The following is a 14,837-nucleotide window of genomic DNA, read 5'->3' as shown; positions in this document are numbered from 1 at the left end:
GTGAGCAGGACATATGGCACTGCAGGGAATGTTTGTGTGGCGAGTGAAGCTATGGGTTGAATGAGGATGTGAGCTCGAGAGGATATGAGCCTGATGGAGATGTGAGTGCGTGAGAGTTAGTGCTGTTGTACTTTGAGGTGTGAGATCCCTGTAGATGTGTGATGGGTTTGTGAGTGTGTGAGTTGAGAAGCGTGAATTACCCTGGGGGAACTGATTAGACCATTCATCCTGTAGAGGCACTGGGTGGCTGTCCTCTTTTGCAGGGCATTGGCATTGACCACCACTGCCACCATCTCCCAAGTCTGGTTAATGATGCCGCTGCCCACCCTGCGGCCAGAGCGGGGGTAGAGGACATCCTAGCAGTACTCCAAGGCATCCAAAATGTGTTCCAGTGATGCACCGCTAAACCTGGGGGGCTACAGTCTTCTTGCATTTCGTGGACATCTTCCCTGCAGCAGTTGAGATGTGTGCGCATGGCTGGGCTTTAAATATGGTGCCTGGCACGATGAAGCAGCGAGGTGATGACGGACGGGAAAATGAGAGGCCGCCCGCCATCGAAACGGTCTGTTTCCCGGGAATGCATAAATAATGTGGCGGGATTGGGATGATACAGTGTGAAAACCTGTCTTGGCAACCGGCGGGTAACACGTCATTTTTCCCCGTCTGCTACCGCACTTAGTGCAAATCTGGGACGATTCCACCCAATGTCTTTGTTTACCATTCCTATCCAAAGTGAGTGTGGGAGTTTAATCAGAATTTGGACAATTGTTCATCATCAGCTTCAGAAACTCCGTTGGGCCAGAAAGTGAGGAGGTGCAGAATTCAAATGGTAAGGAAACTGTCATCAGGCCCCGTGCAGTGTGTTTGCTTTGTTTTTATTTGACACCCCATTCAGAGGGATTGGCTTCTTATTGTATATTCATGGGTTAAAGCTTAAAGAAATTGTTCTCAGGCCATTGAAGGAGAAAATTATGACAAAGAGATTGAAACTGGAACATCTTGAGATTCATTTTTAACACCACCCCCTCAACCACAAAAGTAGGAAAGGTGAGAGGGAGGGGTCAAGATTGTCTCAATCCACTTATTGGCCCAACACCATACAATTCCCAGCTGGCAACAGTTTACCTACGACTATGAAATTGGTCAAGGTTCTTGCTGCAACGCAGGCTAGGCCTCATTAAAATTTAAAAATCACAGCCCAATGATGTCACACACACGCCGATTCCATTTTAACTCATGAATTCCAAAGACCTGCCCATAGTCAGCTCTACCTTGACAAGAGTCCGCAGAGTGGCTAAAAAAGTCCAAGCTAAGTTTAAAATGTTACCTTTATAGTCATAGAGGCATTACAGAACAGAAGGAGGCCCATCAAGTCCATGCCAGCTCTCTGTAGAACAAACTAGTCAATCCCATTTTCCTGCACTACACCATAGCCCTGCCATTTTATTCCCCTCAAGTGCCTATCCAATTTGCTTTTGAAATCATTGATTGTTTTTGCTTTTATTACCCTCGTGGGTAGCCAGTTCCAGGTCATGACCACTCACTGCATTAAAAAGTTCTGTCTCACACCCCCCTTTTTCCCTTGTCCAAAACCTTAACTTATGTCCCCTTCCTCTTGTACAATCAGCTTATGAGAACAGCTATTCTTTGTCTACCTTACCTAAACCTGTCATAATGTTGTACACCTCTATCTTCTCCCCACAATTTCTTTTGCTTCAAGGAAAACAGCCTCAGCTTCTTCAACCTATCCTTGTAGCTAAATTCCCTTATTCCTGGAACCATTCTGGAAATCTTCTCTGTACCCTCTTAAAAGACCTTCTCATCCTTCCTAAAGCATGGTGGCCAGACCGTGAGACAATACTCCAGTTGTGGCATAACCAGAGCCTTATAAAGGTTCAGCATAACTTGTCTGCTTTTGTATTCAGTACCTCTATTTATGAAGGCCAAGATACCATACATGGAATCCATGTGGATTAGGATGATTGGGTGTCTTTAAGTCTTCAGCGGGAGTCACTGTCTGGCATCAGCTCCACGATCCATTCTCCCCACAGCACACAGCTTACGTCAGGGATAGTTTTCCAGTGCGATGCAGCAAATGCCCAAATTCCCATTCCTGCCCTCTGGCCCAGACATCAATCCCACCAATTTTGGGTGGGTGACATATTTAGCAAATTTAAATAAAACCAAGCCATTTTAATTGCTTTGCTTCCTTCACAATTTCTGGGTGTGCCATTTCAGACCTCCCCACACCGACTGAGTAGCGCCTGTTTTGGACTCGAACTATTGATGGAATTTTACATTGCTCCCTGGGTGGCATGGCAGGATGTGTCCTGCGTATCAGCTACCCACCTCCGCTGGTATTTTACCAGCGGTGGGGGGAATCATCGGGCAGTCCGCCCGCCATTGGGCCAATTGAGGCCTTTAAGTGGTCAATTAATGCTCGATTAAGGCTTTCCCCTGCTGCTACTGTTATTTTATAAGTGGCAGGGGGTTCCCACATCAAGTGGCTAGACCCCAAATGATTCCTGGTGGCCATGTTGCGGGTTGGGCTAGGGGGTCACTTCTATTTCAGACCTCTGTGCCCAACGGAGGACCCACCCCATGGTGCTTATTCCACCCCCTCCCCCAGCCCTCCATATTGCGGTCTTGCCCATCAGTGAGGCCTGCCAGACTAGTCCTGGCAAAACCCCCACAACTCACCTTGATATCCAGGTCCAGTAAAGGTCTTAGGTCTTTGTTGGCCACCGCTCCTGAGGACACTGGTGGGAGTCAAGAACTGCCAGCAGCTCTCAGAGGCGGAACTTACTCCCAGATGGGGGTGGAAATCTTGCCCTGAGCCACTTAATGGCTCGACCGCCATAAAATCAACTCAGGACCTCCTGGCCACGCAGAGGCGGGCTCACCCCTGACTTTTCAGCCAGAAGTTCGGGGCCAACATCGCCACATAAAATTCCAGGCATTACAACAGTTTCAATTTTTGACTGAAATCATGCAAGGCCGCAAGGACAGCGGAAAGGCTAAGGAGACAGAATTATACGATCTATGTATGTATGGTACACTAGAATAAAATAATTAACAACAGAAACATTTAAATCAAATTGATGCTATGTTACCTGTGTTTAGGCCAATTCGAAGTTTGAGTTGCACATTATCTGTGTGTCTTATCTTAAAGGTCACAATGGTGCTGAGAAAATGTAAAGACATTGTGGCGATTTCCCCAGCGTGTTGCATTCCATTGCGAATGGGGAGTCCACTTGCTACCATGTAAGCGTCGCCTATTGTTTCAACCTTCAGTCAAGATAGAAATAGAACGCTGTATAATTTTTCACAATTCGAAAGAAATGTGTAAACATCTGGACTAATGGAAGGGAACGGACATTAAGAACATTTGCTTCCCCCTTTTAAATTGGATTTAACTTTTTAAAGGAAAACGACAGCAGGCTTGATTGACTACGCAATGATGCCATCACAACACTAATCACAGTACTGCACACTGTTTAAATTTGTGAACATTTGCAGTCACTCCAGACATTTTAGCTGATTCAACAACCATTTACTGACAATGCAAACAATATTTAAAGGATGTAATCAGTTGCACAAGCATTAGAGAGAAGTAGCGGTGTCAGTTTTTAAACATTGCCATCACCATGACTGTACCCTCTTCCCTGTGATTGCGTTGCAAGCAAAGGGATGGTCCAGTGACTATGAATGCAGTGCTGAAGACTGCAAATGCATCCAACAATTCCTGACTGGTCTTTGATCCTATTGCAATAGCTTGTCACTATTGAAAAACAAACTAAATGTTACCATTATATTTTTTAGAAAATTAATACAGGGACTGAATATTTAAAACCCTTTTGTTGTAGGGTGGCTGAGTTGTGCTATTAGTGATAGAGTTGATCTGCAGACACTTCTTGAGTGGAAACTTAGGGCTGAGTTTTGCCGTCGGCGAGCAGGGGCGGGGCCCGCTCGCCGATGTGTAAAATGACGCGGGATGACATTGGGAGGAACCCCCGACGTCATCCCACCCCATTTAAATTTTCAGGAAGGCGGGGGCACAGCAAAATCAGCTGCGGGCCCACTGACCTGTCAATGGCCAATTGAGGCCATTGACAGGATCATTGAAACAACTAAAGGACCTGCCCGTCCAACCTTAAGGTTGGAGGGCAGGCCAGGAGTCCCAGTGGCAAATAGAAAAAACATGAAACCTCATCTACCAGCGGGATGAGGTTTCATGTAGGGATTTAAACAGTTTAATAAAGTTTTAGTGTAATTTATGAACATGTCCCATCTCATGTGACATTGTCACATGAGGGGGACACGTTCAGGATTTTTTTTCTAATTTAACGTTTTTAGAACTGTCAGCGATCTCCCTGAGGCAGCACTTAGCCTCCGGGAGATGTGCGCTCTTTCGTGTGCATGCGCAAAAGAGCGCACTCTTGCTTTTGGGGAATCCCCCCCCCCACCGCCCGCACAGGAAGCACATTTCTCCGGCGAGGATCGGCTCCCCACCCACCGGAGATTGGGTCGGGCCCACCCGCCCGGCAGGCAGAAAATTCTGCCCTTAAAGTTTATTTACAATATACTCAGCAACTACCACACATGAGCTTGCAACTCAAACTGCTACTCTCCTATTGGTTACTACAGATCATGTGATCTTCCTAACAAGTATTATTCTTAAAGGTACATTACACATTAAAATAAAACTATAATTACTACATTCCTCCCCCTTTAACTCAGCTGTACATATTATATTTGCAAGTACATATTTTTCAAGACAACATAATATTTACACTGGGTAAGGAATTTACAAGTTCAGTCTTTTAGGTAGTTTCCTGATAAGTGTGGAACATTGCAGCTCCACAACTTCAGACTCTTTGTCAGGAATCTCCTTGTCCGGACTTGCCTGAACAACAGGCGCTTCAGTGGGCACTTGCAGTTCTGTATCCTCAACTCATAGGGGAACATCAGACATGTCAGTCCTGTGTTGAGCATCCTCAACAGGATACCCTTTCCACCTTCCCCTCTAAATTTGGCATTATTAAGCTCAATCTCGTTCTGAGACGGCTTTTCAACAATAACTCTGCAGGTATGACACCTGTTATTGTATGAGGGATAGTCTTGTAATGAAAAAGAAAGCGTGCTGGCTTGGTTGCCAAGGAATCGCCAGTTAGCTTTTTTATGCCTGCCTTGAAACGTTTTAACCGCACTTTCGGCCAGTCCATTTAAGGAAGGATGGTATGGTACAGTTTTCACATGAGTGATATCGTTCAGGCTGATAAACTGTTGAAACTCAGCACTCGTAAATGCAGTGTCGCTATCGGAAACATCTACTTCTGATAGTCCACAAATGGCAAAACCCTGACGAAGTTTCTCAATTGTAGCGCCCAACATTGGTGACTTCACCTCATATATGTCCAAGCATTTTGAATGGGCATCGACAATGAACAGAGACACTGTTTCCAGGGAATGTCCAATGTAGTCAATGTGTAACTGCATCCAGGGTCTGCCTGGCCACTCCCATGGGTGTAATGGAGCTGTCACTGGCAACTTTTGCAGTTGCTGACATTGCACACAGTGCACACTAAACTGTCTATTTCACCATCCACCCCAGGCCACCATAGATAGCTACATGCTCTTGTGTTCATTTTGGAAATTCCTGGGTGAGCACTGTGTAGTTCAATGAAAGTGGCTCCCTTCCCTTTGGAGGAACTATCACTCGTGCTCTTCACAATAAGATGCGATCCTGGCTGGTTATTTCATTTCTCCTGTTGAAGCACGGTTTCATTTTGTCAGATACGGGCTCCTGTGACCAACCTTGTAGCACTTGTTCTCATACTTGAGATAGGACTGGGTCCGACTTGTCCAGTCTCTGATCTGTTGAGCACATACCGGTGAGGAATCTAAGAAATTTAACAGTAAAACAAGTTCCTGCGGAACTGGGATGTGCTCATCATTTTCTTGTAAAGACAAATGACTAAGGGCATTGGCGTTTGCAATTTGATTGTCAGGCCTATGTATGAAAGTGTATTTGTGTGCTGCCAGAATTAAAGCCCATCGTTGTATTCTTGCTGAGGCTATGGGTGGTATAGCCTTGTCCTCACTAAACAATCCTAGCAATGATTTGTGGTCTGAAACAATTATAAAATGGCGTCTGTGTACGTACTGGTGAAATTTCTTGACACCAAAGATTCTATTTGCAAGTATCCCTTTTCTGCTGTGGTGAGTGTTCTTGATACGTAACCTATTGGCCGTTCTGTGCCGTCGTCCATCTGATGAGAGAGCACTGCTCCCACTCCGTAGACAGATGCGCAACATGTCAGCACCTACTCTTTCATCTGGTCATAATGCACTAATAGATTGGATGAGTGCAACAGTTGTTTCACCTTTATGAAAATTTCTTTCTGGGGCCCCTCCCAAGACCAACGTTGGTTCTTTTTGAGTAGAGAATGCAGGGGGGCCAGCACTGTAGACAAATTGGGTAAGAAACGCCCATAATAGTTGATCATTCCTAGGAATGATTTGAGCTCTGAAGTGTTCCTTGGAGCAGGTGCCTCTCTTATGGCTCTCACTTTCTCCTCAACTGGGTGGAGGCCCTGTGAATCCACCCAGTGACCCAAATAGATTACCTCCCTTGCTTGGAATGTGCACTTTTCTTTTTTTAAATGCACTCCAGCTTGCAAGAAATGTTTTAAAACTTCTCCTAGGTTTGCCAAGTGCTGCTTTTCAGTGAATCCTGTCACCAATACAGCGTCTAAATAGATTACAACCTGGGGCAATCCCAGCAGTAAGCTTTCCATTGTTCTCTGAAAGATGGCACAAGTGGAGGAGACACCAAAAGGCGATCGTGCATATTGGTACAACCTTTTGTGGGTGTTAATTGTGACAAATTCCTGGGAGGCATTATCCTACTCTAGTTATTGTCAAGCTTTGTGTACGTTGTCCCTCCTGCCAGCTTGGCATACAGGTCTTCAGTTTTTGGAATGGGGTGCCAGTCTAACTTAGCTACTTTATTAACCGTCAGTTTGTAGTCTCCACAAATTTGGATGCTTTGGTCGAGTTTAAGGACGGGGACAATGGGTGCTGCCCATTCTGAGAACTGAACGGCTTGTGTAATGCCCGGGTTCTCTATTCTGTTCAGTTCAATGTTGACTTTCTTGCAGGGCACATGGCACCGGTCTCACCTTCATGAAGCGAGGGGTTGCTTCCGGATCCACATGAAACTTGGCCTCGCAGGCCCTAGATTTTCCCCAGTTCTTTCTTAAAGATGGTGGCATGCTTTCTAAGTAGCTCTGGTAGGCCACTTGCTCTCAACTGGAAAATTTCAGCCCACTCTAACTTAATCTCCTATAACCAATTTCACCCCAGGAGGCTTGGCCCTACGCCTGCTACCACCATCAAAGGTAGTTTTGCCGATTGGCTTCCATAATGGACAGTTACTCTGCTTGTGCCTTTTACTTGAATGTCTTCAACCGTATATGTTTTTAGCTTGGCGGCTGTTTCTTCTAAACTTAATTGATGTTCACCATTATTCAAATTCCTGAAGGTATGTTCTCCAATTACTCTAGTGGAAGCTCCCGTGTCCACTTCCATTCTAACAGGTTTGCCATTTACCTCCACTGTGACAAATAATGGTCCTGTCTTTCCAACTTTCAGATTAAACAAGTAAATGTCTGAATTTTCTGTTTCAGGCTTTTCTACATTGTAGATTTCATTGGGCTGCTTCTTTTGTTTACAAGCCTGCTTGAATCTTTCCTTGAATTGCCTCATCATATGTCCATTTCTAGGACAATGGTAGCATTCGATTTTTTTAAACTGCCAATCACTAAAAGACTGATTGTTTCCACCTCTACTAAAATTATTCTTCGATTTTGCCGCTGTTATTTTTCTTTATTCTTTGGCAGGGTCTTGCTTTTTTGCACCACTTTCGGCTGAGGTTTCTTGCTCAATATGGAGGATGGTGCCATTTTGCACACCCTGTATTGCTTTTGAATCTCTTACATCGCTTTCCATGGCCAGCACTACCTCTGGCACCTTCTTGAAATCCAGATTCACTTTGGACAATAATCTTTTCTGAATACAGTCCTCTTTCACACCACACACTAAACGATCTCTGAGCATATCGTTCAGAGTTGTATCGAACTCAGAATGTTCTGTTAGCTGCTTCAACTTTGCCACATAGCTGGCAATTTTCTCACCCAATGCTCTAGTTCATGAATTAAACCTGAACCTCTGCATTGTGACTGAGGGCTTGGGTTGAAAGTGACCCTTCACAAGGTCCATCGGTTCATCGAAATTCTTCAAATCTGGGGCATTGAGTGCCGTCAAACTTTGAATCAAGCTGTAGGCTTTGCTCCCACAAGTACTCAAGAGGTCTGCTCGCCTCTTCTCTTCCCCTGTAATCTCGTTCACTTGAAAAAGGAATGTAAGGCGTTCTATGCATTGAGAAGAATCGTCTGTGGCTAGTTCAAAAGGATCAATTCTCCCAAATTGTGGCATTTTGAGAGAGGATAACTTCTTCAATTCCAACAGAGCTTGCTACTTATAATCACTGGCCGAGGTACTGACTTCTTTCTAACTTGATTCCTTCTGTTCAATCCTGTTTTATCCTCTTCGCTAGTTTGTTGTAAGGTGGCCGAGTTGTACTATTAGTGATAGAGTTGATCTGCAGACACTTCTTGGGTGGAAACCTAAAATTTATTTACAATATACTCAGCAGCAACTATACGTGTGCTTTCAACTCCAACTCTAACTCTACACTGACTCTGAGGTAGCTCCTGCTTTTGTCCTATTGGTTACTACAGATTATTTGATCTTCCTAACAAATATTATTCTTAAAGGTACATTACATACTAAAAAATTCCATAATTACTCCACCTTTCATATAACTTTATTGCGGTGGTCACAAAATGCTAAGATTTTCTCCCATTTTTGATATTCCAGGATTGGAAAGAACTAAGAGAAAAATAAATTAATTACAAAGCCCAGTGTACATAATAAGTATTGGGCATGTAGTGGAATTCCATAATTCCATTTTATAAAACAAGTGGAGGAAAAGATGATAATTTTAAAGGAGTGACATCAGAGAAAGTCATTTATTTACTCCATACACTTAACTATCTCTTTATTTACTCAGAAAAGCCATTTAATTTAGCCTGATAATAACTGGACCACACCAGGATGCTGAAACACAAACAGTTGAAGTTACCGAAGTCTACAAGTAATTAAACTGGATCGAGGGAGATGCCATGTTTCCATGACTGCCTCCCTGGAACCATTGTAAATAGTTGGGATGATTCTATATATAAAAAAACAGCATTAATTGAACAGGTTAAAAACATTGACATTGCATTTTATGCATCTGAGGCATGATTGAAGAGACTGAGTCAATTGAATGGGGGTTGGGGGAAGCCAAATGAGAGCATTCCCATTGACTACCCTGAGCAAATTGTAAAATTGTGGGCACAGCCTGTTTAAAACAATGGAAATGCAACTTGGTAGTGACTAGCAGGGTCTTGCTGTCTTATTGATATTTCACGTAAAGTTAAATTTGAATGGGGAAGAACAGAGTAAAATCTCACTGGGAAATACCCATATGTCATGTCTACAGGACACTTCAGTGGAGTGACACTATGGCTGGAATTTTCCAGCTGTGCCTGACACCGGGATCTCCTGGACTTTTGGCTGGCCTGCCGCATCTCCCGCAGAGGGTCCCACCATGGTAGGGGCGGAAAATGCAGGCCCATGTTAATTTCGGAAATGTTTTGCTGTGTTCAATAAAAATACTCAGAGGAGACTTGAACTCTTTGCTTAAGCTTTGATTATTTGGTCTTGCCTTCATATGTCAAATATGGTAAAATCATGCAATTATTGTTCCTCAGTGTATATCTATTGAGGACAGGAGAATATGAGAAAAATAGTTGAATTTCACTCACCATTTAATATATCAAGCATTATCCAGTAAGCATTTTCCTACCTTGTATACATCATAAGACTTTATAATGTCATCAAATAGACTATACAGATCATTGAGCATATCCACAACCTGCAGCGGCGTACTGATGGAGCACAAGCTCGTGAAGCCAACAATATCCGAGAAGAAGATAGTAACACATTCAAAGAATTCTGGCTCCACAGGATTTCCTTGCATGAGCTGTTCAGCAATAAACCTGTTGATAATGAGGATAGCAACTATCAGTCAGCAGGCAACTGCTTCATAATCTAAAGGAGATCCTGGATCTTTGAAAACTTAATGAAAATGCATTGACCTGAAATGTTGAAAGAAAAATCTTCAGAAGCCCAGGTAGCTTAACTGCCTCGATTCCTGGTGTCCTGGTGGCTATGAATAAAACATGTGATGAATAGTGCACTTGAATAGGATTTGGGCTTAAAATTCAGAGTTGACCTATTAGTCATGAGACTATTTGTGCCTAACTTTACAGTATGTATAAAATGTGATTGGCACGGCAAGGCTGAACATTTCAGTTAAAAGCCCAATTAGCATCATTGCACTTAAAAGGGCATTGATTTTCCAACACCATGTAACAACCCAGCTCGTTAATAGAAGTGCAAAAATCATGGCCTGGATTTTCTTGGAGTAGCGGAGACTCTATAGAGGCCCTGAGGGAAAAGGTGAGGGTGGATCCTGTGGGATGGTTCCCCGAGCAGACTGTCAAAGTCATTTGGCAGAATGCCTCATCGCCAGAACTTTCCAACAAGCACCAAGACGTAGCTTGGCTGGTGGTGAGAAAGGCCATCCCTGTCAGATCCTTCCTACACGCCAGGAGTCTCACCCTCTCTGCACGTTGCCCTCGAGGTGGCTGTGGTGGGGAAGAGACCGTTGTTCACCTCCTGGTGGATTGTGCCTTTGAAAAGAAGGTCTGGAGAGAGATGCAGTGGTTTCTGTCAAGGTTCATCCCGAGCAGTTCTGTGACACAGGACTCTGTGCTCTACGGGCTGTTCCTAGGGACACACACCGAGACAAACATCAACTGCAGCTGGAGGATCATCAACTCGGTGAAAGACGCTCTTTGGTCTGCCCGAAACTTGTTGGTCTTCCAGCGCAAAGAGTTGTCCCCGACCGAGTGTTGCAGACTGGCACATTCCAAAGTCCAGGACTACGTGCTGAGGGACGCACTAAAGCTTGGGGCAGCCGCCGCAAAGGCGCAATGGGGAAGGGTCGCTGCCTAAGACCTTTCTGCCACAGTGCACCGAGGGGCTGGGAACTGTTTAAATCCCCTCGGCTGTACAGTTGAAAATGAATGTCTGCAAATTATTGTAATATTCATTGTTTGTATTGATGCATTTCGTGATACACGTTGTAAAAGTTGAACCTGATTGTATTTTTGTGTTGGTGATTTTGAAATGGTTTGAAATGTTGTTGAAGATATTTTGTGAATAAAGTATATTTTTGCAAAAAAAAAGCGACTCTATGGAGGGGTGAAACTGGGACTTGATTCTGGGATTCCCGACCCCATGCCTGGGCTTTCCAATTTTCACTCGTGCCTTTTAAGAGTGAGGGCTAGTTCAGGTCGCAAGTCAGCACCCTGCACTCCCAATGTGGCTGGCTCCATTTTGGAGCTAGGCATGTCCTAGTCCTCCATAATTTATATGGAGTCAGGCTAGCTTTTCAAAGAGCCATGGTTCAGAGATGTCATGAACCATAGTCTGGATGAGGAAACCTTTTGAAAGCTTAGCTCAAAAGGTCCTCCTCATGCCCCCCCCATGCCAAGCCATGTTCCCCCACCCATCCCTAATGGCCCCTAATGCACCCCATGCCATGCTATGGCACTTCGATGCCCATTCACCCACTATACATTGTATAGAATTATGAACCCTTTAGTGTCAACAGGATGTTTGAAAAAAGCTTTATAAAAATAGTCATTCATTCATTACTTTCTACTTTCTTAAAAGAAACTGTTTACTACAGGCCAATAAAAGTGTCAATTATCCAGATCCTTTAAAGTATCAATAGCAGAAGCCATAAGCATTTGAAACCTCTTTATCCGGTGTAAATAAACATTGTGCCATTGACAGAAGTGATCAGAGAGCCAGGGCTATCAATCAAGCAATGTTTTCCCTGGGGCTCAGCTGTTTCAACAGCCTAACAGATGTCTGGGCTCTCAGCCAAGTTTTATTGACAGTTCTGGGTCTCTGCTCACTTCTATCAATTGCACAATCTTTACACAAGACAAGGAGGTTTCAAGTGTTTGCAGTTCCTGCTATTGATACTTTAAAGAGTCTGGATGATTGACAATTTGATTGACCGTGGCAAAAAGAGTTTTTTTTTAAGAAAGTAGAAATAAAGACTGTTTTTAAAAGCTATTTTTACACATCCCATTATCACTATAGGGTTCATTAGTTCTATACTGCGTATGGTGGGTGAATGGGTATGGAAGTGCCATAGCTTGGCATGGAAGGTATGAGAACCCATAGGGGGGGGGGGGGGGGGCGGTGGTAGGTGGGGGCATAGCTTGGCATGAGGGGCATGGGGGCAATGGCATGTGGGTGGGGCCATAATTGGTATGAAGGGCATGAGGTGCCATGGATGGGGCATAGGGAGTGTGTGGGGTGGTGAGGGGATGTGATGGGTGAAAGCCAGAGGGTCTTACTTATTTCATTGTAACTGGGATAAAGTCCCACAGCACCAAGGTGGTCTTTTTAAACAGCCCACTTCGGCACCTGGCAGGCCCTGTGGCTACCTCTGAATGCTTTCCCAGGTCAGCCGGCCCAACTGCAGCCCGCAGATATGCCATTGTCATTAACTTCAAGAACAGAGAATTCTACTTCACTATTGAACTGTATTGAATTGCATGGAGATGCTGTATTTGTGCAGTGGATATGAAATAAATTCATCAAAGAAAGTTAAGTCCTTTCATTAGAAGCACAAGTAATCTTTTACAGTGTGACAACTGTATTAATACCAATCAACCTCTCTGGCATGGAAAATTGACTGTTCAAAGTGTGAAATTTTATTTCATCAGGTATTACTTCTTGTTGGAGACTTTACAAATGTTGATTTTAAAGTTTATTTATTTAATTTTACTTTGCCTTATTTCTAATCTAACTTTTATTAATACAATCTTTCTTTCTCTTTTGCTACCTGATTTGACATTGAATTCACTCAGTCTAACTTACATTTTCTTCTATGTCATTACACCAATTATTTCGTAATCCTTCAATCTGATTGGATAAGGAGATACTCTGTTGCTTATAAGAATCTAAAGGGGTTTGACATTGGAGATACTGAGAAGATTCCACCTGGGGGAATCAAGAACTAGGGGGCACAGTTTAATTATAATGGGTCTCCTATTTAAGACAGAGAAGAAGAGGAATTTCTTCTCTCAGACAGTCGTTAGTCTTTTGAATTCTCTCCCACAGAGAGCAGTGGAGGCTGGGTCACTGAATATATTCAAGGATGAGTTAGACAGACTTTTGATTTACAAGGGAGTCAAGGGTTATGGTGACAGGCAGCAAAGTGGAGTTCAGGTCACAATCAGATCAGCCATGATCTTATTGACGGGCCGAATGGCCTACTCCTGCTCCCATTTCTTATGATTTTTATTGCCCCGTGAGATATCTGTACTCTTGCAATTCAGGTCCGAATTCTCAACCTGCACATCCCTAATTTTAATCCCTCCAGCATTGCTGGTCATACCTTCAGCTGCTTGGGCCCTAAACTCTAGAATTACCTCCCTAAACCTCTCTGCCTCTCACTCTTTCTCTCCTCCTTTAAGACGCTCCTTAGAACCTACCTCTTTGATCAAGCTTTTGATGACCTGCCCTACTATCACCTTATGTGGCTCAGTGTTAAATTTTGTTTGGTGGTTCTTCTCTGAAACGTCCTGGAATATTTTACTGCATTAAAAGTGCTATAAAAATGTAAGTTTTTGTTCTTGTAGTTGTTGTCTCAGGTTCTAGATGCTCTGTTTATCTTGCTGTGCCATTATCAAGTCGCACTATCAGCAACTCACCACACAAAAAAAATTTAAAACCTAAATGGGGAAAGGCCAGTCTAATAATTGCAACCACCTACAGATACTCTGCTGCAGTGAAACCTGGCCCATCGTATCATGATTCAACCTGAATTTGTTAAATATGCTAGTAAAAGTGAATGTGCTGTGCACTCCAGAAAGACCCATAACTTTGGATTAGTGTAGAATCTTCTTGTACGTAATTATCATGGTTCTATTTATAATTAGAATAGTGTTTTAAAATACTACAGATAAGAATAATGTTTTATGAGGAGAACACTTCTTAACAGAGCTTCTCAAATATCAATACTCCAGGAAACAATACCTTGGCAACAAGTTGGACAGGAGCTGATCTGTCTTCCCCTTCTCCACCATTAGTTGGTTTGTCCTTTCTTCAACCACTTCTTCTAGATGATTAGCATATTTTTCCAGTTTATCTACCATATTGTCTAGAATGCTCACTTCACTATAAAAATAAAGATAAATATTTAACTAGAAAAACAGCACTCCTGAAATGCACTCGCCTTCTTAGTTCATTTATGCCCCTTACAGGAGCTGGAATCCAACTATCACTGAGCACAGCTGTGATGGCTGTTCAAACGCACATGAGCAAATGTTGAATATTCATTGGCTGAAAGGCTTTCATCAAACTGAGGACCAGCAAAACAACTGAAGAGTGCAATGGAGGCCTCACAGTCTTTTAGCTACTAGTCAATCAAACACACAAAATGCAGTAAAACAAACCCAACAAAATACTCTAGCTGCTGGAAAACAAAAGTACTGTAAAAGCAGAAAATTCTGGAAACACTCAGAAAGCCAGGCTGTATCCCTGGAGAGAGAGTGGCTCTGATGAAGGAGCTTGCA

At 43.4% G+C, this 14,837-nt stretch overlaps 1 protein-coding gene and 1 long non-coding RNA gene across 2 annotated transcripts in view; both read right to left on the bottom strand.

Moving 5' to 3' along the window:
• Nucleotides 1-14,837, bottom strand: part of LOC144694402 (uncharacterized) — a 1,120,079-nt gene that overhangs the window by 1,016,960 nt on the left and 88,282 nt on the right. The window lies entirely within an intron of this gene.
• gucy2g (guanylate cyclase 2g) overlaps nt 1-14,837 on the bottom strand; it is a 120,790-nt gene that overhangs the window by 29,804 nt on the left and 76,149 nt on the right. The window contains exons 17-19 of the mRNA XM_078565301.1: nt 14,299-14,439; nt 9,977-10,169; nt 3,114-3,288 (exon numbers count right to left, since the gene is read on the bottom strand). Coding sequence (XP_078421427.1) covers nt 3,114-3,288; nt 9,977-10,169; nt 14,299-14,439 — 509 coding nt within the window. The remainder of the gene's footprint in view (nt 1-3,113; nt 3,289-9,976; nt 10,170-14,298; nt 14,440-14,837) is intronic.

Source organism: Cetorhinus maximus, chromosome 20, assembly GCF_964194155.1.
Source record: "Cetorhinus maximus chromosome 20, sCetMax3.hap1.1, whole genome shotgun sequence".
In the NCBI taxonomy this organism is placed as follows: Eukaryota; Metazoa; Chordata; class Chondrichthyes; order Lamniformes; family Cetorhinidae; genus Cetorhinus; species Cetorhinus maximus.
This window is presented reverse-complemented; position numbering and strand designations above follow the sequence as displayed.